This window comes from Lutjanus erythropterus, chromosome 13 (genome assembly GCF_056507025.1).
Source record: "Lutjanus erythropterus isolate fLutEry1 chromosome 13, fLutEry1.hap2, whole genome shotgun sequence".
NCBI classification, from domain to species: Eukaryota; Metazoa; Chordata; class Actinopteri; order Lutjaniformes; family Lutjanidae; genus Lutjanus; species Lutjanus erythropterus.
The window spans coordinates 20,051,830-20,076,779 of NC_139329.1; the positions used below are offsets into that span (position 1 = coordinate 20,051,830).

The 24,950-nt window shown below is 37.9% G+C and overlaps 3 protein-coding genes across 3 annotated transcripts; 2 read left to right on the forward strand and 1 right to left on the reverse strand.

Annotated features, from left to right (window-relative positions):
- Window positions 1–389: 389 nt before the first annotated feature.
- On the forward strand, window positions 390–4,229 carry LOC146316483 (hatching enzyme 1.2-like). The gene is made up of 8 exons (XM_084734661.1): window positions 390–465; window positions 1,069–1,114; window positions 1,569–1,721; window positions 2,280–2,397; window positions 2,691–2,869; window positions 3,281–3,362; window positions 3,879–4,012; window positions 4,107–4,229. Exons 1-7 carry the CDS (start codon window positions 400–402, stop codon window positions 4,000–4,002), a joined length of 768 nt encoding a protein of 255 aa, XP_084590787.1. The 5' UTR covers window positions 390–399; the 3' UTR covers window positions 4,003–4,012; window positions 4,107–4,229.
- A 1,425-nt stretch (window positions 4,230–5,654) lies between these two features.
- LOC146316484 (high choriolytic enzyme 1-like) lies at window positions 5,655–8,783 on the forward strand. Its single transcript, XM_084734660.1, has 7 exons — window positions 5,655–5,843; window positions 6,105–6,150; window positions 6,409–6,561; window positions 6,659–6,776; window positions 6,937–7,115; window positions 8,301–8,382; window positions 8,592–8,783. The coding sequence occupies exons 1-7, from the start codon at window positions 5,772–5,774 to the stop codon at window positions 8,716–8,718; spliced, it is 777 nt and encodes a 258-aa protein (XP_084590786.1). The 5' UTR covers window positions 5,655–5,771; the 3' UTR covers window positions 8,719–8,783.
- Window positions 8,784–10,084: 1,301 nt separating this feature from the next.
- LOC146316485 (hatching enzyme 1.2-like) lies at window positions 10,085–15,658 on the reverse strand. The gene is made up of 7 exons (XM_084733906.1): window positions 15,549–15,658; window positions 14,598–14,688; window positions 13,868–14,023; window positions 13,284–13,401; window positions 11,941–12,119; window positions 11,128–11,209; window positions 10,085–10,678 (listed from the first exon to the last, which is right to left on the reverse strand). The coding sequence occupies exons 1-7, from the start codon at window positions 15,615–15,617 to the stop codon at window positions 10,546–10,548; spliced, it is 828 nt and encodes a 275-aa protein (XP_084590032.1). The 5' UTR covers window positions 15,618–15,658; the 3' UTR covers window positions 10,085–10,545.
- Window positions 15,659–24,950: the final 9,292 nt, after the last annotated feature.

Genomic DNA, 24,950 nt, shown 5'->3' on the forward strand with positions numbered 1-24,950 from the left:
GTTGACAGAGATTATCTGAGGCCAAGTGTCTGGTCCAAATCAAATAAGATTTTTTAAAAAAGCTCATATTATGGGAATACTCAATGTGGCATCAAGGTGAAATATTCGTATCAGTTCTGTTTCCACTCTATTTTTTTCCTTGTTGTCCTAAATATCCTTAAAAGGATTTTATTCCGGTGCAGTTGATTCTTTATAATGTGATGTGGCACCAGTCACTCGCTGAGTTTCTCTCACTTCGAGGATAGCAGTAAGTATCATTGATAAATTCTCATCAACGCTGTTTTAAAATCTGGTTTTGGACAAGAATCATATCTGTTACTACAGGAAAATGAAGTCAGATGGTTAGATGTTTAAATGTCCTGTTGGTTGTTTGTGTCTTGCTGCAGTTTATTTGTTGACATGGACGTGAAGTGCATTCTGGGCCTCGTGGTCCTGGTGGCTGTCTCAGTTGGAGCTGAGCAGGAGGTGAGTGTTGCTCCAAATATACGACATCTGCACTGTTTTTCAGTATTGAGATATTTTCCTGAAGCAAAATTACCAATACAGTAATGTAAAAATATTTGCAATCAAATCACATTATCAGCAAAATGTTCTTTAAGTATCAACAATACAAATACAATTTTTCTGCAAAAAAGGTCCTGTGACTGAAATGTTATTTCAGTTTCATTCTCTTTATTCTTGAAATGCAAGATTTAACAAAAAGAAATCTTCCTCTCATTTGTTTTTTCCTTACTTCTGGCCCTAAAACTCTACAAATATTAGAATGCAGCAGAGCTGAAGAATAAAATAGCACAAAACTAAAAGAGTTTCTTTGTCTAAATTTGTTTTTCTGTTTCCCTTTTTCTTCATACTTTCTGGAAAACCCCTGATTCTGTAAGTCTGACGTCTTTTTAAATGCAAATATAACATCATGACTGTTGTTACCTATAATAAAATGCATGTATGAATTATTATACAAAATACAAAAGTACTAATTTAATTTTAGAAGTGAGGTCTTTTTTGTATGACCATTGGTTGCTACCCAGTTAATAAACTAAAACTTCAATCAATTCTCCACAGGTCATAAAGGCTTTGACTACTTCAGAGAAGATTGAGAGAGCCAACAGAGATGTTGGTAAGGATTTTTATAATGTTTAGATTAACTTTTAGTTTTATATTTTATCCAAGATGAGACCCAACTGGTTCCTCTTTTTTGTAGCCAGAATCATAATGAAGAAATGAGTCTCCCAATGCACCAAAATATCTTTTAATCAAATGTATGTGTCATATTTAATTTGTTCAGTTAGGTTTTCATTACTTTTTTCCAACATGAAGGTTTAAATTCTGCTTCCAGGAATAAAAATCTGATAGGAAAATACTGAATTCATTGTTAGTCGACCTAAGGGTTGTCTAATGTAAGTATGTAGTGTAATAAATGCTGGAAACCACAGACTAAATTTCCACCATATTAGATTTGCTTAATTATCGCTGAGGAGCTGACCAGTGTTCTCAGAGCACAGACCACAAGTCAGCTGTTATTGATAAAAGAGCATGAAATATGTTGTTACATTGATCCCTTTGTGCTGCAGTGCGTTCTCCTGAGGAACCGTTCGTAGAGGACGATGTTGCCTACGACTCTGAGGCTGAGAGAAACGCTGACCCCTGCACGTCTCGTGGCTGCATGTGGCCCAAATCTGCCGACGGGAGAGTCTACGTCCCCTACACCATCTCCAGTGTGTTCAGTGAGTAGCTCCCATTGGAAATGAAGGTGCTTATTGGAACCATACAGTGTTCTTCAGCTTGTCCCCGTAAGAGAACACTTTTCAGTTCTTGTTATAACCTTTAATAAAGGCTCCACTTGGAGCCCTTTCACAAAGTTCCACCTAGAACCCAACTTAAAGGGTTATACCTAGAACCATCTATGAAAGCTTCCACACAGAACCCCTATGAGAGGTTCTATTCAGAACCTTTCCACCTTCTAAGGAAGCCAGTTAGAACACACCCAGGGGGCACTACCAGGAACCTTTTTATATTCCAAAGGATTTATCTAGAACCCATCAAGAGATTTTATGTAAAACATACGGTTTCTACTGAGAACCTTTTTATATTCCAAGGGTTTTATCAAGAACCAACCCAGTTTATGAAGCATTTTTTCGGGCCCTTGGTGGGTTGGGGCCTAAAGCAATTGCCAGTCTTTTCCTGATTGTAAGTCCTCCTGCACACCTTTAATATCAGAGAATCGTGTCAGTATCTTGCGGATCATTAGCTTTAAATTGATTTTTCTTTTCCTGTTTTTCCAGCCTCTCGTGAGGTGTCCATCATCGAGCGTGGTCTGTTCTCCTTCCATGATTTCTCTTGTATCCGCTTTGTCGAACGAACCAGCCAGAGAGACTACCTGAAAATCCAGTCTCTAAATGGGTAAACACACTGTATATTACAAGACTGTTCTTTTAGCAACCCTGTCTCTGAGAACGTGTGTAATACTAAATTGTTAATGTTCATATAAACTTTAATCTGGATTGTGTTTTCTGCTAAATATATTTGTTGTAGCAAATTATTTGCATGTGAACAGTCTAATTTCTAGAGCCAGGGTTGCCTTTAGGGTGCAAAAGGTTGTTTTTTGGAAAGTTTTGTTATGTATTTTTAAAAAATGACAACATGATTAACCTGCTGTCAGTGACTGCATTGAGATCTCCCCTGAATTGCCACAGGTGCTACTCTTACATCGGCCGTCGTAACTACGGGCAGGACCTGTCCCTGCAGCGCTCAGGCTGCGTTTACTATGACACTGTCCAGCATGAGGTGCTCCATGCACTGGGCTTCCATCATGAGCAGAAACGCTCTGACCGCGACCAGTACATCCGCATCCTGTTGGAGAACGTCACCCCTGGTTTGTAATTTAATGACTGGAGAGTTGCAAAATTTAGATTTGCACTTCATTCAATGGATGTTGTAGAATGATTTGACTTTAGATGTAAAATTGTGCAAAAAGTGGAAACATGTCATCTATTTTTATTTAGAGTCAATGGTTATTTCTCACATCAGAGACATTTTAATGCTGATTTATTGCCTCTAGTCAAGAAATAATCTGTCACATCCTACACTCAACTCTACACAAAAAGCAAATCAGCGCATATCCCAAAATGTCAAACTATTCCTTTAACAACAATATATGTTACCACAAGTCTAGATTGGCAGAATTCGAGCTCTGTATGCCAGTTCATACAGGAATAATGAATGCAGACACAGATGAATCTCATGATAATTCTATTTGTCTTTCTTTTTCTTTCCAAATCTTTAGGAAAGGAGCACAACTTTGACAAAATCAACACTCTGAACCAGGGAACCACCTACGACTATGGCTCTGTTATGCATTACCACAAGTAAGTAAAACAAAAGCCACTCCGTTACGACTGCTGCTGCCTTCTCTGTGATGGAAAATGTCTTTAGAAAAATGCAAGTGGGTGTGTTTGTTTCAGGTACTGCTGAGACAATGAAATATGATCACGAGTCCAATTTGAGTCACTGATTCAGATTCTTTTTCTAGTTGTTTCATACAAGTTTAAAATAGTCCTCAGTTAAATAAAATTGAAATAAAACTTAATTTTTTAAAAATGCATTGTATTGATGTATTGTTGAAGGATGCTGCAATTTGCTGATGCACTGCATTTAGAAAAAAAAACAGTTTGTTCAACAATATTTCTCAGTGCAGAGCATTTTCACTGCATATTCTGTGGCATTTGACAAAAGCACTGACAAAGACAGAGACAGGGAGATCATTTCTGGACACATCACACTGCTTGGGGGCTACCTGGCGTCTGTAGTCTGCATATAGCATGAACAACAGCCCTGCCCACATCCTTTTACTGGCCTTAATGTTTTGCTTTTCATCGTTTCAGGTATGCTTTCTCTAAGAACAACCAGCCCACCCTGGTGGCCATCCCTGACTCAAGCGTTGAGTTTGGCATGGCCGCAGAGATGAGCCAGATGGACATCCTCAGGCTCAACAGGCTGTACTGCTGAACAGTCTCAGGTAATAAATGGTTTCTATCACAACATGTCAGCACATTCTCAAATATATTTCTTCATATTCATCTATTAATCAACAACGCTCTTTTCATAAACAGGCGTGAATGAGATGTTCCATACTTCAGGAAGAGAATCATCATGATCATCATCACTGTCTTCAATTCTATATGATTTAATTAACATCAATAAAGTTGCATTCAAACATGAAATTCCTTTGAGTTTTACTCTCATTTGCTTGTGTCCTTATTTTCTCAGTCATACTCAATATCATGTCTCCACAAAGAGGATCTAGATACGATTGTATCATATATCAAATGAATAAAAGTGGCTGCCTCCCAGGCTAAATATTGCTCACTTCTTTTCATTTTTAAGGTACTGTATATAATAAACAAGTTCTTTTTTTTATGGAAAATGTGATTAAATCTAATTCCAGTAACTAATAACTAACTTTACTTAAGTAGTTTTTTAACACTAGTACTTTTCCTTTTAATTGAGTAATTGAGTAATATTTCAGTGATGTAGCAGTACTTGTGCTTCAGTACCAATTTTCAGTACTTTTTCCACCACAGTCTAATTCTAAAAAAAAATATAGCAGGGACTCAGAGAAAGTTCATCTTAGTGGGACTTAATCTGAATCTGACACTAGTAAAAGAAAGATGCTCTGTCATCAAATCAGCACTGAACAGCTAGAAATATATCAATAAAAATATAAATATTGCTCTGCTCCACATTTTGATATTTGATATATGTGCTTCTGTCCATGTGCAAATAATTATGCAAGTCAGACAATGATGGTCATAGTTTGTGTCTTTTTTTTTTTTCTTTTGGAATATTTTATTTTCAAATTTTCAATTTAACAAAACACACACAACACACACTTAAACACATGGCTCTAAATCCCTCCCTGCGCCCCCCTACAAACCAAAAGAGGGTCTGACTCAAATGGAGTAGGTAGTCATTTAAAAAAAAAAAGGTGTAATAAAAATAAAATATTATGTTGTATAGTTTGTGTCATTTATGGCCTCTAATATTAACATCAGAGGCTGTAGGACATTCATTGGTATCAACCAGCTTGTCAGGAAGGTAACTAATAATACTCCAACACTGTGCTAAATTTTGGCAAGATAATAACTGGCATGGTCCTTGACCTCTTACCTCAAGATATCAAAATATCACAGTGGGTTATATGGATATCAAGAGTCTCCCCTTCACAGACATTATGCTAGATCCATGCAGTTCTGTGCAAAAAAAATATGCTTTATTTGCATGCAAAAAAAATGTGTTATTTTTCTTATTCTACGGTAAAAGTGGTGTATTATCTGCATTATAACATCTGCCAAATGCACATAGATGATTATATTAAAAGTTAAGAACAAATCTGTTAAGAGATGAAAAAACATTAAACATATAATAATATCCCCTTTCCCTAAAAAACAATAAATAATATAAATTAGGTAACTACACTGAATAAACATGAATACAATTTTCCAATATAACTGAACAGAAACTGAAGCGTAATTTTCCATGTGGCTCTTTTGGGAAACAACATCATGGGAATCAGCATCTGGCATCAAGGTGAAAAAGTTTTATCAGGTGCAACAGGTTTATTTATATCTCTAATCATTTTTCTGCCCAATTTATACAAGAACAGCTCTTATCCAAAGCTGCACAGAAACACTGACCTCACTTTCCATTGAGTATATGTGGTGTGAGCATCATTAAATACACTCTTATGCCTTGTTAACTTCAGGTTTTCAGAGGACATGGCTGCTCTGAGATACACTCTGGCTCTTCTGGCTCTGATGGTTATTTCCATCAGGGCTGATGAGAAGAAGGTGAGTACTGGAGTTATTTAAAAATCAAATTCATGAAACATGGGGAAATCCCTTCATTTTGTTGTAATGATTCTTCCACGTTTGAAACACCAGTAACCAGAAACAAGATTTTCAAGTCTGATTATTGAACAGATTTTAACTTTGATAAGGAAACTCCTGCTATGATGAAAATCGCTCTTAGAAAAACCCATCAGAGTCTGACTTTGTCATTTTTCTATGATGATTTGTGACACTGATGTTGTTCAACTCCTCTCATCACAGGTGAAATCTGTCTCTGAAAGGATCGAAGAAGCCAACACGAACATCGGTGAGATATTTGATAATAATTTGAAAAACTTTTTAAAGCTCGTTAATTATTTACACAGATTGATACAGGTGTGTTGGAATGCTTTATTTGAAGTAGATATGATTCAGATATGTGCAGTGCATTCTTGTTTTTATGTGTGTTTTAAAGCTATAATATGGAACATTTCCACATTAAGATATCTAAAAATGTTAGACTTATGTTACATGTTTTGTCCTCTCTGGTCTTCCACACTGACTGTGCTCCATGTTTTGGCATCAGTCAGAGCTCGTGATGGGTTCTTTGTGGGCGATGATGTGGCTTATGACTCTGAGAACGAGAGGAACGCCGACCCCTGCACCTCCTACAACTGCAAGTGGGACAAGGCCAGTGACGGCATGGTCTACGTGCCCTACATCATCGCAAACGACTACAGTGGGTCTCAGATTTCTGCAGTTTTTACTTTAGTGCTGATGGTCATCCATTCACCTGAGTAATGTCATGATGAGTCTGTATTAACTGATCCTTCCAGCCTCTAGAGAGCGGGCCATCATTGAACGTGGTCTTCAGTCCTTCCACAGTGTCTCCTGCATCCGATTCGTCCCTCGCACTAGTCAAAGAGACTACATCCACATCCAGTCTCTGGACGGGTTCGGCCTTATTTCATGTTTCATGTTTGAGTCATGAACACAAATTGCAGATATAATGACATACACACGTTTACCAGTTTATTTTGTTCTACCACATTTCTGAACTTCTGGTGCACCTGGAATACATACACACAATAACACACCATTTATCTTCTCTCAGGTGTTTCTCCTATCTGGGTCGGCGTTTCTATGCACAGGATCTGTCTCTGAAGCGACAGGGCTGCTTGTACCACGACATAGTGCAGCACGAGTTGCTGCACGCTCTGGGCTTTAACCACGAACAGTGCCGCTCCGACCGAGACCAGCACCTCCGCATCCTGTGGGAGAACATTACACCTGGTGGGTGACGTCCTGACCTCTAGTCTGCTGGTACCATCGGCTCAAAATTTTCCAACCTACAATTTAAATTTGTATTGGAAAAGGCTGTGGCTAATGTAGAGTTGTGCCCTTTATGTGGTGAGGCGGAAAGTAAGGGTTTGGAGGTCGGCATGGGTGGGCGTGGAGCAAATGTTGCACAGTTGGACACCGAATGGTCTTCCAGGCATGCATGAGTTTAAAATAATCTAATTTCTTTACTTTCACTCTGGAAATACAGACACAACTGACAATATTTCTGAACACAAATACTTTTGGTTTGCCTTGTATGCAGTTTGGCTTTAGAGTGAATCATTCCACAGACACTGCTACCTTGCATTTTATAGAGCAAATTAAATCAAAACTGGATAAAAGTGGAGTGATTGTGGCTGTATTCGAAGATTTGCGTAAAGCATTCGACACAGTCAACCACGTTGTTGTAAATTTCAAAAGACTCAGTACAGTATCAAAATACTGTATCAAGTTTAATTGTTTAATGTGCAGTCGTCACATTTGAAATGAACAGCAGGCATTAAGAGCACATTAAGTGAATTAGTAATATCTGACAGCATTCTTCTCTTTGCTTTACTTGCAGCAACAGTGTTGATTGTGGCTGTGATATATTTTTTCAGCTGTCCATTATAATGACTTGACTGAAGTAGGTATCTCACAGTCGGTCCATATGTGGAATACTAAAAGCCACCTTTTATGTGAATGTGCAGAGAACCTGAAGAAGAAAGCCTGCGTTAACAAAAAGTTGAGAACCGCCATTGTTATCTCTGACTGGGATTTTAGGTTTTGTCAAGCCGGCTCCTGCAAAGAAAGCCCGGCTGCGTTGAGCTTCCTTCATAGTACAGCCCTGAGGTGTGGGAATTATTTCAACAAAAACAGTCTGCCACGATAGCAGAGCAACTTGTTCACACGACATAACTCAGTGATAAACACACTGTAATCAGCAAAACAGGGCTGGCATGTGATGATACGGAGAATAGTGAGATTGCACTGCAGACACACCCTGTGCAGAGGGGGACATTAGGCGTTACTATAGACGCAGTATAAATGCATGTGATCAAGGTTTGGCACAGCGCCATATAATTAAAGCTTTGGAAACAAAGCAACATGATCACTACAAATATAATGCTTTGCTTTGTGTGTTTGCTCTCATCTCAGGCTGGGAGTACGCCTTCGATAAGATCAACACTCTGAACCAGGGAACACCCTACGACTACAACTCTGTCATGCAGTACAGCAAGTAAGCACAGAGACACAATGCACAATGTGTCTGATTTGTTGACTTTTCTTCTGCACACACCACATGTTATTCACTGTTTATAGCCAGATAGTCTCAGCAAATTGTCGTCCTCAGGGCAGATAGAACCAAGACAATACAAAATCTGATTTATTTATGTACTAAACAACATTTCAGCCACTGTGAGTCTGAATCTGACTATTTACATCCAGGTACGCCTTCTCCAAGAACAACCAGCCCACCATGCAGCCAATCCCCAACCCAAACGTGGAATTCGGTACAGCCACTGAGATGAGCCAGAACGACATAACCAGGCTCAACAGGCTGTACAACTGCTGATAAACCAGACTAGTAAATACACACACACACACACACACACACACACACACACACACACACACAACACATCAATTCAGCTGCATGTAGAGCTGATTGCCTGAATGTGTGTTTGCCTATTCTTTAGATGATCACCAGAATAAATCCCTAACTCCCACATCTTTACTTTAGGATCACCGTTCAGAATGTTTATTAAACTCAATTTTATGGCCTCAGTTGGCCTCAGTTGGTTTTATTTTTTGTATACTGAGGCTAAAGTATTGTGATTTTTTGTGTTTTTTGAGATAATGGCCGACCACGAGGTGTCCATCATCAGGAATTAACAGACAATGTGGAGGCCAGAACCTTCGCTGCATGCAGCAATCTCTGGCCTACAACCCAATTTATCTACACTGCATGACCAGTGATGAAAACATATCTCTAAAAAATTAGAAAAATGAAAGAACAGACTTCAGAGAATAACATGATGACTGATTTTTCCAAATGTGCGATTTGTTCATTTACTGTTAGTCTCCAAATAGCATGATTGACAATGCATCTCCCTCAAGCATCAGAAGAACTGGCATCCCGGAGCACAGACTGTTTGTTCATGATGTCACGTACCTTCAGCCTCTTTTATTTTCCTTATCCATTATCAGAAATTAATGGACAGCCAATCAGAATCGAGTATTCACACAGACCATGGTATAAAAGTTCATGAGTCGTTTTAGTAGAGCAACATGTTCACTCAGAGGAAGTGTACCTATCAGAGTCAGAATGTTTTCTTGAAAACAATTGTAATGTAATGATTTCCAGCTGATTTTAATTTGGCTTTGATTTTCCCGTCAAAGGTCCTGGGTTCAACTACAAACAGATGCCCGTCTGTGAGAGCAGCTGTCCAAAGACTGAAGATAAAGATCTGCATGATCTCACAGACTTCATTCAACTTCAACGTGTATGGTTGATACAACAGAGCTTCCACAGATGCACAGTCAAAATACGTTTTGATTTGTGTCAACAGGCTTAATAAAATGTTGCAAAAAACACTGTAATGGCCTCATTGTTCCTCTGGCATTGTTTAATGTAATGTTTGAGTTTCAGGTCCTTCACAAGTGAAATGCACTCTTCACCAAATCTTTTGTCTTACCATCCCTTGCGAAAGGAGGGTAAGTGGTTGAACAAAATTAGAAATTATTGAATTTAGTTACAAGAAAAAGTCATAGACCACAAATCTTGCCTTAAAATGTTAAACAGCATCTAAATTGCTAAAGCCTATATGTAAATTGTTTCAGTAAAACCATAAAACTGTATTAGTTCTATTTTTTATCATGAGAAACTTACTGTTTAAATCATCAGACAACCATCAGATATTTTTCAGATATACGTTTGGATATTTATTGATTAAAATGAACTAGTTTGAGCAAATAATGTGAAATTTAAAGGCATCTGTGTTTGAACTGTATTCAACCAACAGAATAATTAATTATAGTTATTTTAAAGTTACTACAAAAAACTTTCATACTATGTTGATTTTGGAGGCATTTGTCAACAAAAGTGGTAGTGTTTTAACTGCAATAACCACAAAATATAACATAAAAAATAAAATTAGATAAAGAAAACTGCATGCAGATCCATCTGATTTCACAGAGAATCTGACCCAGTACCAGGTAATAACAATAACTATATAAAACTTGATCTTCTCGTCTCGTCTTGTTTGTTTATGTAGGCTTTAAATGATTAATCCCGGTGTGGTGGTATGATGCTGGACCTACTGTAATGGTCTTAACAGGCTTCAGGTCACATCAGTAAATGAATATTGGTCAGATGAACTTCATGTTCTGGAGCGGAGGACTACTTCTTGCAGTACAGCAGGTTGATGCGGTCAATATCGTTCTGGCTCATCTGCCTCGCCATGCCAAATACGGTGTTGGTGCCTGATACAGCCTCCATTGTGGGGTTTTTGTTGTCCTTGGAGAAAGCAAACCTTAAAGGAGGAGATGACTAGAGATATCAGTCTGCTTAAACTGAAAATCTTCCTGCTCAAGTAGTGATAAAAATCCTATTAAAAAAGACCAAAAACAACAATGAACTGATCCTATAAACAAGAATTGTGTGTATAAAGCCTGATATATTCATTGTTATAAAAAAGTAATAAATAATAATATTTAAATAATTCCAAATATGAACCTGGTTCAGTCACTTAAGTATCACAAAACACACATTTTCAATCTGTCAGTAATAAAGTTTAGATATTGCAAAATACGGTACAGCATAACATCATGTACTGCAAAGTGCTTTACCAAAACCAAATATAAAAGAATAAAAAAAGCAAAAATAAATGAGTACACTTACAACACATGGATGATAGTGAGCATCAGACAATAAAAATGAAGACTGGAAAAAAATTTAATCAGATGTCATAGTTCAACTGACCTGCTGTAGTGCATGACAGAGTCATAGTCGTATGGAGTCCCCTGGTTCAGAGTGTTCACCTTATTAAAGTTGTATTCCTCACCTGCAGTCGGGGAAGAAGTATTAAGAACATTTACTTAAGTAAATGTACAAATAAAACTATGTAAAAATAATCTATTAAAAGTAAAATTCCTGCATTTGTAACTAAACTGCAAAACATAGTTTTTCATCAAAATTTGCTTAATTATCAAAAAAAATCCAGAATGGCTCCTTTCAGAATATTGAATTATCTATAATGCTATTACTACAATTTTAATGTTGTAATTGTTCAAGGTGGAGCTAATTAAACCAATTTTATAATCTGTCAAGCAGTTTAATCTATAAAAATGCATCATATTTTACATACTTTTATAAGTTGAACACATTTTTTGTATCTAAAATCTGTATCTGTAAAGTAACAGGTAATCACAGCTGTTGAGAACATACTCTTAATTCAAAGGTGTTTCTCTCTGTGCGTATTAAAGAAGAAGTCAGGGGACAAAAGTCAGTAAATGAAGCAGCACACAAGGACAGTGGTTACCTTTATAGAGGTAATTCAGTTCCTATTATGTATATATTATTATTACTATTACTAATCAGTAATCTAAAATAGCAGGAAAAAGACAGACAGGAAGTAAATCCACAGACACAAGAGGAAAGGCAAAAACTTCACAATAAAACAGAAAAAAAAACCTGAACAGAAATCAGTACAATTTTAGTATAAAAACAATGATGGGACTGTGTCAACAACTATCAGGAATCTGTTTTCTCTGACTTCTCATCACTGCAGCCTGCCTTTGATAACGTTCTGCAGCAGGACCCGGATGTACTCGTCCCTGTCGGAGCGACAGTGCTCATGGTTGAAGCCCAGGGCGTGGAGCAGCTCGTGCTGCACCGTTCCGTAGTGAATGCAGCCCCGACGGCTCAGAGACACGACTTGTCTGTTGCCCTGTTGACCCACGCAGGAGTAGCATCTGCAAAGATGATGGATAGGACAGTAAGTTCAGCATCCTGGTGAAAAGACTTTCAGAACTGCTTCAAGTGAGTTTCTTCACTGACTATTTGAAGATGTTGATTAATCTTTCACATTTACACCATATTTCACTGGGATTTGCAACAGTGTTTGTCCTTCCTCCCTGTGCATATATGCCAAAGTAATTGAAGCTGTTGCAAATATGCCTACATACTTATATATTTATGACATTTGATATGAAACATTAAATACATTTAAATTATGTCTTAATCTAAACCTCATTTCACCCACCAGTGAAATATGACTTTGGGGAAATGCCGCACACTAATCTATATTGTCTGATATATATATATATTCTGAACCTACAACAGAAAAAAATATATATCAGAATGATTAAGCAAATTGTATTTTGTGTTGCACTGATGTTGTAACCACATTTTAGCCAGTTGATAAGATAGCCAAAAGAAGTCTTAGACATTCAGACCAAATATAAACCAGATTTCAAGTATAACTTAACATTTAAATCTCATTTGGTACTCACTGGGATATGCTATATTACAGCACTAGGTATAATGTATAAGGTATGTCCAGAATTTTAATTTTATATGTTCTAAAATGTCAAATGTTACATTCAAAAGACATTAACAGAATGTGAAGTACCAGTTATGATGTGTTGTCACAAATGTCTATGTCTTTCATTGAAAAGATGTACCTCATGAGGTGACAGGAGTTTCAGCAGGTAGATGTATACAAGCAGCGAATTTGCTACTTTCACAAGCTCTGTTGGCTTTTATATTCTAATAAATAAACAAAATAACACACAAAATGTAAAGGAAAGAAATATTCTTACACTGATCCTCTGTAGCAAACTGTACTGTACGATCTAGTTTCTCTCTTTTACCAGACTAAGGCGAGCTTGTTAACTCATCATAAAACACACTTCATCAAAAACTCAACAGAGACTAAATGAAACTGAAAACGCCTGGTTTGTCTTTCCACTGTTCAACAATCACCAACTCCGCTTTGGTTGAAAGTAAATCCTTAATCCTCTCTGCTTCACACCTCTCCTCTCCTCCTCTCATCTAACGGCTGCAGTCAGCAGTTATCCTGTTGGACAAATCTTACACACTGCACCTTTAACAGACAAGCCCCAACTCCAACGTACCCTTCCAGAGACTGGATGTGGAGGTAGTCGCTGTGGTTGGTCCGGGGGGTGAAGCGAATGCAGGTGGAGTAGGAGAAGGAGTTGATGGCTCTTTTGATGACATCCAGCTCCTGAGAAGCTGGAGGGGAAAACACAGCCCCAAGACCATTATCTCCTACTGAAATATGTCACAAATACATAATTTAATTAAAAAAAGGGTTCAGTAATTTTCTAAAACAGCTGGTCACTGTAGTTTTTAGCAAACCTTACTCAAAGAGGAGGAAATTGTGTACATGTTTAGGACTATTTTGAGCTGCGGATTAATCCACATTCGGCCATCTAGTATTTCTGACAGTGTATGCAGGACTGAGCCAAGAGGAAAGTCAATGTGTGTGTTCATGGTAATGCAGGAACAATGTCACCCAGTGTAACAGTGTGACTCATCAGTGTGTTTATATACACAATGCTTGTCAGTGGTTTTAACCAGTTGTTGGTTTTGGTCTTTGCTTGGCATTTCTGCACAAAAGAAAAATATAAAACGTCACAAACCTTATCCTTTAAAGGACATTGAACTTAACAGTTATTTTAAAAATGAAGGTACTTACAGTAATGGTCAGCAATGACATAGGGGATATAAACCTTGCCATCGGTTGCTTTAGGCCACATACGATCATGCAGGACACATGATTTGGTGTTCCCTGGTGTGGGAGGACGAACCAGGAAAATGCGGCTGTTTATCTGGGTATTGTCTCCGTTACGGTCTGCAGAGAGAGTGAGAAGGGGAAAAAATATGTGACAACACAGCTAATCATGAATTACAGTAGAGACACTTGTCTGTGATATAGGAAATTAAGAAACTGTAAGATGTTGTAATGTCATCCCATGATGACGGTCATAATCATAGCTGCAGTCTGTCAGAATCAGCCGATAGCTGTCAGTGAGCTATGTCAGCATGCTATCTATTGCTAGAATAGGACATGGCTAAAATACATTTTACCACTGGCTCTGTCCACAGCAGTACATTGGTTAGTCTCCTACGCAAGGACTCTTGCTTCTTCTATCTATCTATCATGTTATGTTAACCACCATCTATTTTAGGTATACACTGACTGTGGATGAGTAGGTCATAAACCCCACTTCAAAAAAGCTGAACTATCCCTTTAATGCCAGAGAGCACAAAAGTATTGCAAGGTAACACAAAAGAATTTCTGTAAGAAAATCTCACTGTGACCCTTCAAGGGTTCGAAACATGTCAAAATGTCTAGACTCTATATGATCCAATAATATTTTTTACAGTTTGTGTTGTTTGAGTCATTATGATGCTTTCAGCCTTACTGATGCTGTTTTGGGGTTTTTCCGGCTTCTCTGTGATGGTCAGATCTCCCTCATTTTCACTGTTATTATCACCACCCACTTTCTTCACAACCTGCAAACAGAAAGTGATTGTATTCTGTCGCATTATCAAGCAAGCAAAGATATGTTGATGGTTAAATGCTTGTAACGTTGTAACAAATCTGATGACGCAAGCAACAGTTCACTTATTTAATGTGTTGCAACAGCTTATTAATGGTTTTAAAGTGTTTAAAAGCTAATTAATAACCTAATTATAAACACTTTATAAAGATAGTCTTCGTAGTACCCTTTGGTTTAACGGCTTATATAGCTTCAAGTCAACTTTTATACAGACATTTTCAGTTTTTCTAAGGAACTGCCACTCTACCAACTTCACAGTTATATTAACAGAGTAAAGAAAAAGATCATTGTTTGTTGTTTGGGTGGACCAAAGATATTGGCAATACAATTACAATTTACAATTTACATTATTATTTACAATAATGTAAATGTGTTTTGAACAAATGCAGATTAACTTCAAGACTAGATATATCCATGTATAGATAGAAACTTTATTTTTTTATTGTTTATGTCACAGATTAAGTTATGCTACATTTACGTCTGCTCAGATTTATTTTTAAATGTTTTTTTTATCTTGACAACTGTGTATTCTGTGAGTAATTATTTATGTTTTAGTATTTATATTTGTTTATATATGAAATAACATAACCCATTATCAGCAATGTATGATTTAAAAACTTAAAAATATTACAAAATAATGAAATAAAAAGTAACAAAAGTATCAAAAATGCACCTAAATGGACATTGTTTTGTCACCTGAAAAAAGAATAAACTTAATATGTTTACAGTCAAAATTTCAGGATTACTTATACGTGCTACAGGAAAGAAATGAAGAGAAGCCCCCTGACAGAGAGCTCTAGCCGTGGTACTTACCCCAGCCTCGGTCCAGGTTGAGGATGAAAGCAGGGTCAGGAGGCCCAGGATGCAGTTCATCGCTGCCATATTACCGAACAACCTGCAGACTGAAACAAAGCACCAGCCAGACCAAAATGCATAGCAGCGATAGTATAAGGAGCAGTAGTATTCCATCACCTTTACGTCAGCTTCTTTTCAGACTGTACACAGGCCATTGTCTCTCTAATTCTGCAAATAAAGATAATGTTTACCTTGTTAAGCCTCTATAAACGTGAAGTTAATATTTCACATCTTTCTTGCTGATACTGAGGTCCACCCTTAGCAGTATGACCAGACTAATCCAGACGTAAAGACGCTGTTCAAATATTTATCATTAAGATTGATGTTGACTGAGCGTCGTAACTGCTTTTAGATTAAACGTTCGCTCTCAGCGAAGGAGAGGCGTAGGAGCTGGGGCGGATCTGGAGGGGTGGCATCAGATGGCATCTGCCACCTAAAAGATGCCTGCCACCTTCGAACCACCCAGTTTGGGACAGTCTATGTTAACACTTTATATTAAGGTGCTTATAATAAGCATTAGTTAATAGGTAATAAGGCCATCATATGATGCTTATTAACATTAATATGTGCAAATAAGACTATGTACATGTTAATAATATCATAATAAACATGTTTATTTAGTATTTATAACTTAACTTGTTAACAGTTTATAGACTGCTTGAAAATGTTAATGAAAGCCTTATGAATTTCTTATAGTGTTTTATAATAGCATTACAAACACAATTATTGAAATTACCTATTATGCCACTGTTACAACTTCATAAGCTTTTGTTGTTGCTTTATTAAGATTCCTGCATACTTAATTATGCATTTAGTGGCAGTTAACCATGCACTTATTAACATTGTGGGGGTACTGGATCTAAAGTGTGAACAGTGCTTATTAAGGTCAATTAATCCTTTATTATGCACTTGTTAACAGTTACACTTAATTTGTTTTAATTATTACTATGTTCATGCCTTTTTGCTCTACTTATAAATGCTAGTAACAGCATAATAAAGTATGAAGAATTATAATAAAGCAAGAATAAACGCTTAACAAAGTTTTGACAATGGCATAGTTGGTAAGTTAATTAAACTCAATAAATATGCTTAATGATAAAAATAAACAAGTTATAGACTGCTTAAGAATGGTAATAAAAGTTCTCATGGCTTTTATTACCATTCTTAAGCAGTCTATGGACTGTTAACAAGTTTCTAATGGATATATTATAATCTAACAATAAACTTTTATTGTTAGATTATAGATTATGCTATTACCAACACTTACATAGTTTTATTAACACATATTAATATTAATTTACATCTTATAATGGCCTTACCTATTAACTAATGCTTATTGCAAGCACTGTGATATAGTTTTACCAGAAATATATTTAAAAATATGGAATTTATAAGAGTGAAATTCCAGTGTCTGAGTGCAAGTGAATGAGCAAGACTTTCCTTTTCATCCAGTTCCATCAGGCTATCAAATTTACTGCATTAATTTAGATTAATTTTAAAAAAAAATATCACCCTGAAAAGCATAATTAACACATTATTTATTATTTAAGGCCAATCTTTGAAGATTTTTTTTTCCCTTCTAAAAAGGTTCTTTGGATTAAATGGGATTTTAATGGAACCCATAGTCTCACAATTTTTATTTTTTTAAAAAGTCTGCTCAGACAAGGATTGTTTAACACCATAACTGTTACAATTATTTCACTAGGTCAATATTTGTTGCTATTAAAGCTTTATGAGAGCTGTCATCATCATCTCACTGTGTGCCTGCCACTCTGCTGCTTCTCCCAGTAGAACCACTAATCCCTGTAACTACAACCCATCGGTGGTGGACTCTGACGCTGTCTGCAGGGCAGGGATGGAAAAATAAAAACGGCACCAGCTGCAGCCTATATGGTAGGGCATCAACATGGTGAAAATGATTATGCATTTAAGGTGAAAAAGTTCTGAGACATATAGAGCCTTTTTTAAAGGCCCCATATTATGCAAAATGCACTTTTTCAAGGTTTTCCAGTAAAAATATGTGTCCCCTACAGACTCCCCTGATATGAGAACAATGCTCTCTCTCCCTCTCTCCATTTGCTCCACCTTTCTATGAATGTAGGCCAAAACGGTCCATTCAGGTTTGTGCCCATCTATGACGACATAGCCGGGCAAGCGCCTCCTCTGAGCAGGAGACACTCCCTGTGCTGCGTGTCTGTGCCGCCAACTGAAAACCTAGGAGTCCGCCTCCCGGTCGTTATGTTTTTTTTCCCGGTAGCGCTGCACAGGCAAACAAAGATGTTGAAGGCACAAGGAAAGCACAACAAGTGCTCTGTTGATGTCTGCAGGAACGAGCACAAATGTCTGCATTTACTCCCATCATCTGACCCAGAGAAGACTCAGTGGCTTAATTTTATTTTTGACGGAAATGTCCCCATGGCGTTAGCATCGCGGCTAATATGGGTAGCATCTACTGCGGGCTAAGGCGGAGTCAAGATAATCCGTTAAGCCTCATATAAAGCTAATTAACTGAACAGACCAGTAAATTGGATGCCGGTATCTATTTTCATGTTCTTTTTGTGTGACTACATGCAAATTCAAGTTTTGATCTTGAATTTTGAAAAATACATCAGTGTATTCTTTTGAATAAATTATTCATTTTCATTTTAAACTTTCATATGTTTTGATATTTGAGATCCTATTTTTTCAGATTCAAATCTTATTTTTTACAGTTTCAATTTTTTTTTTTCAGTTTCAGAAATCCGGGCCAAAAGTGTGAAACTGAAAAGAGATCTGAACCTGAAAAATAAAGATCTGAAACAGAAAAAAAAACAAAACACGATGGCTAGTTCACCATTGTAATTTATGCTAAACTCATAACCTGGTTAGGAGCAGGTTATGTTCAGAGTCATTTTTCCCATTTGCTCCAGATCATGTTAACACTTTAAATTTACATTGTATATAATCCACACACTAAAATAATGATGAAGCAACTACAGACAATTTGAACACTTTTTACTGTTATCCGTTTTGCCTTTGCAGCTCAGAACACAGATGAGAAAATTCATTGTCATTTTAAGCAAAGAGACCGATGAAGGATCTGTTTCCTCTGCCGCTGTGTGGCACTACTTTTGTCAACATTCAGACATGAGCAGATCACTCCGCCTCTTGGCGCGTCACCTTATTCTTAAAGACGCCTGGACACGCCCAACTGGTGGATGTTGTTTCAACAGCAGTGGCCATTCACCTCAACTTCAGGTTGAAAATTAGCGAAAAGGCACAATTTCTGATAATAAAACACCTGACTTTGTTTTAAATTAAGGCACTAGAAGCATTCTTATTTATTTATTTATCATTTTCTAAACAGTTAGAGGAGGTCCATCATTCAAAGAGGCAGTGAATGTGTGAGCAACAGAGAGAGAGCTAAAGTTTGACTCAGACTGAAACTTGGTGCCATATAGTTTGTGGACATTCTTAAATTTAGCAGATGTGTAAATGGTCTTAAATAATCTTGTTCCTCTGCTAGGATATTATGCAAGCCACTGTTGTAACTCATTATTAAATACAGCTCAATATTGGCTGCAATATCTCATCATGGAATTATATCTTAAAATGGAATTATTTTCACTTTAGACAAACAAATAAAACATACAAGTTATTTATAGTCTTATTTTTTTGTTTGTTTTTTTGCAGTGTGGCAGTCTACTGGTATGTTTTGAAGGAAATGCATTGCCGATATACTTACCTCAGACAACCCCACCTGAAAAAATCTGAACTATTTCTTTAATCTTTCTCACATACATTAGGAAAACTTCCATCTGTGATATATGAATTTATGATTCAAGGCTCAGGGTGTTTTGTGTGACGTGGCTCCACGGAAAATCAAAGTTGGTACTGTGTTTGAAATAGTGAACTGCTGCTCTCTCAAACTTATATCCCTTCTTGCCCACAAGGAGGCGACACATCATCACAGTTCCAAGATACTTTGTATATCCAGTTTCTGTTTTTAAAAGCTGGTCTGACAGTATTATTTTAGATCCTACCTGAGGCCACTGCAGGCATGCAGGTGTTTTCAATTTTTTTTTAACTCTGATAAAGTCATAGAATCTTTTACAGCAGCATTCAGTCCATGAGAGAATGCATCAAAATCAAGCAATGAAAAAACATTAAAACATGCAAAGAAAGTACTTCTTATTACTAGTTTGAGAGGTTGTTTGAGTGCAACTGGGGTGAGGGAGAAGTGTTACCACAAACGGCTCATGACCATCATTCAATAAAAGGCCCACACCAACCTCATCTATCAGAAAAACAATGTATGCAAGCAAACAAAACTCATTTAATTCCAGGTGGATGCACATTGTGCTGCACAGAGTGAGCCACAAAAGTTGTAGCCACAAGAACAGATGCATAAAAATAATAAATAAATAACAGTGCAACTAAGACAAAGTTGAATAAAATAAAAATTAACCAACCAACCAGCCCAATGAAAGGTGCAGCTAAGAAGGAATGTTTTCAGTCAAGGTTTAAAAGACGATAGTGCTGTGACACACCTGACAGGTAGCAGGTAGCATGTTCAGGTAGCATGTTCCAGCGGCTTGGAGCATAAAAAGGCAGATTCGTCAGTTTTTGTGGAGACCCAGGGAATAACCAGGCAGCATGCCCCAGACAACCTGAGGGGTCTAACTGACTCATAGCTCACAAGCATGTCCGAGATATACTAAGGTGCTGGTACATGTAGGGCCTTAATAACAAGCAAAAAAAAATCTATTCTAAAAATTTACTGGGAGCCAGTGTAATGTCCTAAGCACAGGTGTTATATATATGGACACACTGACTCCTCAAAAAGGTCATAAGATAAATCTAAGGGATTTGAGATGATCTACAGGTTTTAAGTCTAAGGCTTTTGAGATGGTTAACAGAACAGGAGAATAGGAAAAGAAAGAATGACAAACGGGGTTCTGCTATTATAATTATATTCTTAAAACTTAAAACAGTTACTCTTTAACTGCTGGGCCTCCTCTTCTGTAGGGCAGTGAAAGTCATCTGAAGTCACCTGAAGTCAGCCGTCCCAGGCTGGATCTCCCACATTGTTCAGTGACTGGAGCTGTGATTGACAGGCTGTCTGAAATCAATGGCAGTCTGTCACCCCTGCAGAGCTGATGTCGCCCGGAGGCACAAAGTGTCACGTCAGGAGTTTTACTCTGAGAGGAAGTGCAGATTATTTGCAGAAGGAACAATCTAAACATGTCAGACTTGTTATTGTATTACCTAAGAGCAAATAATACCCCATTGTGTGTGTACTTGGTGTTGCATTTCAATGATACTGTGCAGTATTATCATCATTTAACAGTTCTTATGTAAAGTAATATTGGTTCAGTCAAGCCACTTAATAAAACTTAAATCCCATCCTCTCAAATCTTTTAAGACATAGTTTGTACAATACAAATGAGATTTAATTTAGTCATAATAGTGTCATTTAGAAGAAGCAACACAACATGCAGTGGTCATCGTGTAATTGTAGAATAGCAGTCTTAGTAGAAATAACTAGATAATTCTAGAAGCAGTATTAACTGTACTGCACTAGGAAGGAAAAAGTCGCCCCCCGAAGGACATTTCTACTGACTGTTTCTGTGTGTAGCTAATTGAACTTCACCTTTTCTCCACAGTTGAGTCTCCTCTTTTACATCTTGTTAGATTTTCTGTGTCTTGTTAGGTCTTTTACACAGGTGTTAAGGAAAAAGATTTGGCACTAAAACTAATTGGTTAGGTTTAGCATAAGACTATGTTTGGGGTTACAAAAACTACATCATGTAACATCACTGAAGAGACTCGGCACAAAAGACACATGAAAAAAGTCATGTGATGCACATAACATTATGTACCTTTCTTGGTGTCACATGAGACACAAATTCTGGTCTCCTGGACAAGAATTCTGTGCTTGTTTGATCTATCCATCCACCCCACCTCTTCCGTATGTGGACTTTCTCCATCTTCACACTACATCAGCAGCTCAGGGCGTCTTATACAGCCATCGAGGGGGTTTATATTGAAGCCACTTGAAAAGCCTGCTGCATCGCTTTCAGACATGTAGAGGAACTCTCTGCATCTGTATGAGTCGCTGAGGACTGCTGATAATTGTCAGTATGTGACAAGTTTGCAGTGTGTTTTGGGAAAGTGGTACACAATGATACAAATAATTCCCTCAATTACATTAAAACTAAATTAACAAGCCTGTTTTGAACATGTAAGGGGAAGAAAGTACAGATATTTGAGTTCAAATGTAGCAAGTAAAGTAAAGTAACAAAGTATTTGACTTTGTTACTCTGCACATCTGCTGTTACTAAATACCAAAAGATGTTGTTGATGTTTAATCAGAGCGACATGCTGGCAGAACTAACAGACTGTAACATTTGGGAAGGAGAATGTGCTGGAGGGGATGACAGCTCCATGCAACGCTGAAGTTGTCAAGTTTCTGGATGACTCATCTTGGCATCTGTATGTCAGGGCAGGTTCTGAACAAGAGTGTTGTTCTCCCCGAAGCAGGGTGCCAAGTATCAGGGTTGTGACCCCGAGCACATGCCGGTTGGACCGGACAGGACAGTGAATCAGAGAGGGGTGAGGGACAACCCTGTCATGTTCTGCAGCAAAGTGCAGACGGCGAATTTTCTGCACCTGCTGTCTGCATAGAGACTGAAGCCTCGTCTTCTTATTCTACCTCTTGAACTCATTTCCTCTTATGCACGTGTACATTCCTGAATTGTTCAACATCGTTTTTCAAATAAAATAAAATGCCAAAGTGAGTATTTGAAGAACTGGTTACTGTTTACACAATAGAAGTCTCGGAGTAGGACACAGAGAAACATTTTCCTCAGTACACTGTGCATTGTGGCGGGAATGTGCTACTAACTCTTCAAATCCCTCAGAACAAGGAGGCGTGAGATCAGGACAAGAGCTGTATTAGCTGAAGGTTTTCAGTCGCACTGAGGTAGACAACATGGGGAGACAAAATATCCTTATGTAGAGATCCCCCCTTCCATGAGCAGCAGTGAACATACTTCAAGAGATAGAAAGTGCAAAGTGTGGCATCAGTAAAGTAGGGTGCAGTTTTATCATATAATGTAACAACACTCAATTAAAAGTTAAAGTCCTGAATTCAGAATTTTCCTCAAAGTATGTGAGAACAAGCAGCAAAATGCACTAAAAAAATCTAAAAATTCAAGGGAAGAATCAGTAAGAAAAGGGGGGCTTTAAGGACATTGCTTCTACAAGGGCACTCTTCATCACTGTCATATAAGCCTTCAAAATCAAATGACAGCATTTATGCTCTTCCTCTCTGGTTGGTTTCATTGTATGGGGTCAAAAAAAACAGTGACTGCAACCTTTCACTATTTAGCAGAAGCACCTGTTCCCTCCACTCCACAGCCATGGGAGGGTGGTCAGACAGAGAGAGACAGTGTGAGGGAGAAAGTGAAGGGAAAACGTCAACTGAGAGGGAGACAGATCAGAGCTTCGAGGAGGGAAAAAAGAAGACAGAGCAGTTCTGAGCAGCGATGGTGACTGAACAGAGGTCTGGTTCAGCCACTGGCAGCCCCTCAGGGACAATCAGACAGAGATGTGGCCCAAATCCCGGCTCTCCTCCTCCTCCTTCCTTCCTTCGATTTCCTCCCTCTGTCAGTAGAGTCACTATCTAGACCTTCCACGTCCTCCCATTTGAAGCTCTGGCCAGGATATGGGATCCGGGGCTCGCTGTCTCTTTATGTCTTTCCTGTCTGCCTGTTGGCTGACGCAGCTTCAGAGCCACAGCACACAGGACCCAGTGAGGACCGACTGGCCGCCCGGCTACCCTCTCAGTCCACTGTGTCCCTGTCCACAAAAAGGCAGTCATTGTGCCTGCTGTGTGTCCCAACAATGATCGAGTTAATATGAGCCAAGTATTCTCATAGGATTGAGACGGGGGGGGGGGGCTCTGGCTGAGGGGCCCTGCTGCTGCTCCCCGACTACAGCCCCATCCATCAGTGTCTGCCCCTTCGTCTCCGGTTGCACCGCTTTCTCCGGGTCCTCCTCTGATGGTCATCATTTGAGCTTGGAGCTGCCGGCATGTCCTCACATCCCTGCTCACGCTTCCTGCAGTGGACTCGGTGAACATGGTTTATGGGTCCTAACAGAGCACCTCCAACACATGTAATATACACACATTCACTGCATACATTCACCAAATATTTCTGTACGATTATATGGTCCTTGTACTAGTAACGCACTTGAGTATTTCAATTTTTTTTATTTCAGAGGAAAGGGAGGTTATTAAATAATTTGCATCAGCTTTTAAATTATGATGCATTGTTACAGATTTTACAGAAAAGGAAAATGTTGGGACCAAGTCCTTGTTTTTTGAGTCCCAACTAAGTCTCAAGTCTTAGCATAAGTCGCAAGGCAAGTCCCAAATCAAGACTGACAAGTCAAGTCCTGAGTCCCAAATTAAGAATTTCAAGTCCTTAACAAGTCAAAATGTGCAAATGTGATGCAATGTGAGCCTCAACTCACCGTTCTTTGTGCAACTTCAAATGTCAAATGAAGTTGGAAGTTAGTGTTTCTGTCTGTAATTTTTGACTTGCACATTTTTATAGGCCTTTTTGTTTACCACTGCCTGTTTTTTGTACGCAGGCAAAATTATGTCTGGTATCCCTTTTTTTTCCTGCTGGAGCTCAGTAACATAACATAATGTCTTCGCGGTTCTCTCTTGCACCTGGATTGAATGTCACTGGACTGGTTCAAACAAAGTCAGTCTGAGGAATATACTGTTGTCTTACAGAGAATGAGTAGTGTTAATGCTAGTTGATTCAGGAAATGAAGGGAAATTAGTTGGTTCAGGCTATTTAAATAACATACTTCTTTTATATTTGGAGTATTTTTGAATCAAAGGGCTCAAGTCCTCAATTACTGTTTTATATTTTTATCCTACTCTGTTCTGAATTTAATTAATTGTTTGTACTGCGTGTGTGTAGCATGAAGAAACTAACTCATTTTGTTATGCAATCCTGTGTTGTATGAGGTTAATAAATAAGCTTGATACCTTTAAAATAACTATCAGTACATGAAGTACTCTATATTAGCTTCATCTTCATTAGGTACAACATCTGGATGAGTACTTTTATTTTTTATACTTTGTATTTGCTATTTAAAGCAGGACTTTAGTATTTTTGCAATGTAATACTGCTATTTCTACCCATGCAAAAGATCTGAATTCTGAACACTGTTTATATCAGTGATGTCAATAGATGTGTCGCATTTAAGAAATGTTAGAATAGGAAAGTATCTTGGTTTGTTTTGTTCATAAATCAAGTTTTGTGCCTTGAAGAAGAACCATCTAACTATAGAAATGTC

Coding starts and splice junctions, on each gene's coding strand:
- LOC146316483 (XM_084734661.1), top strand. CDS start 400: ATGGACGTGAAGTGCATTCTGGGCCTCGTGGTCCTGGTGGCTGTCTCA. Junction 466..1,068: donor CAGTTGGAGCTGAGCAGGAG/GTGAGTGTTGCT, acceptor CAGGTCATAAAG/GCTTTGACTACTTCAGAGAA. Junction 3,363..3,878: donor TCTGTTATGCATTACCACAA/GTAAGTAAAACA, acceptor TCATCGTTTCAG/GTATGCTTTCTCTAAGAACA.
- LOC146316484 (XM_084734660.1), top strand. CDS start 5,772: ATGGCTGCTCTGAGATACACTCTGGCTCTTCTGGCTCTGATGGTTATT. Junction 6,562..6,658: donor CATCATCGCAAACGACTACA/GTGGGTCTCAGA, acceptor TGATCCTTCCAG/CCTCTAGAGAGCGGGCCATC. Junction 6,777..6,936: donor CACATCCAGTCTCTGGACGG/GTTCGGCCTTAT, acceptor ATCTTCTCTCAG/GTGTTTCTCCTATCTGGGTC.
- LOC146316485 (XM_084733906.1), bottom strand. CDS start 15,617: ATGGCAGCGATGAACTGCATCCTGGGCCTCCTGACCCTGCTTTCATCC. Junction 14,689..15,548: donor CAACCTGGACCGAGGCTGGG/GTAAGTACCACG, acceptor TTCTGTTTGCAG/GTTGTGAAGAAAGTGGGTGG. Junction 14,024..14,597: donor AAAACCCCAAAACAGCATCA/GTAAGGCTGAAA, acceptor CTCTCTCTGCAG/ACCGTAACGGAGACAATACC.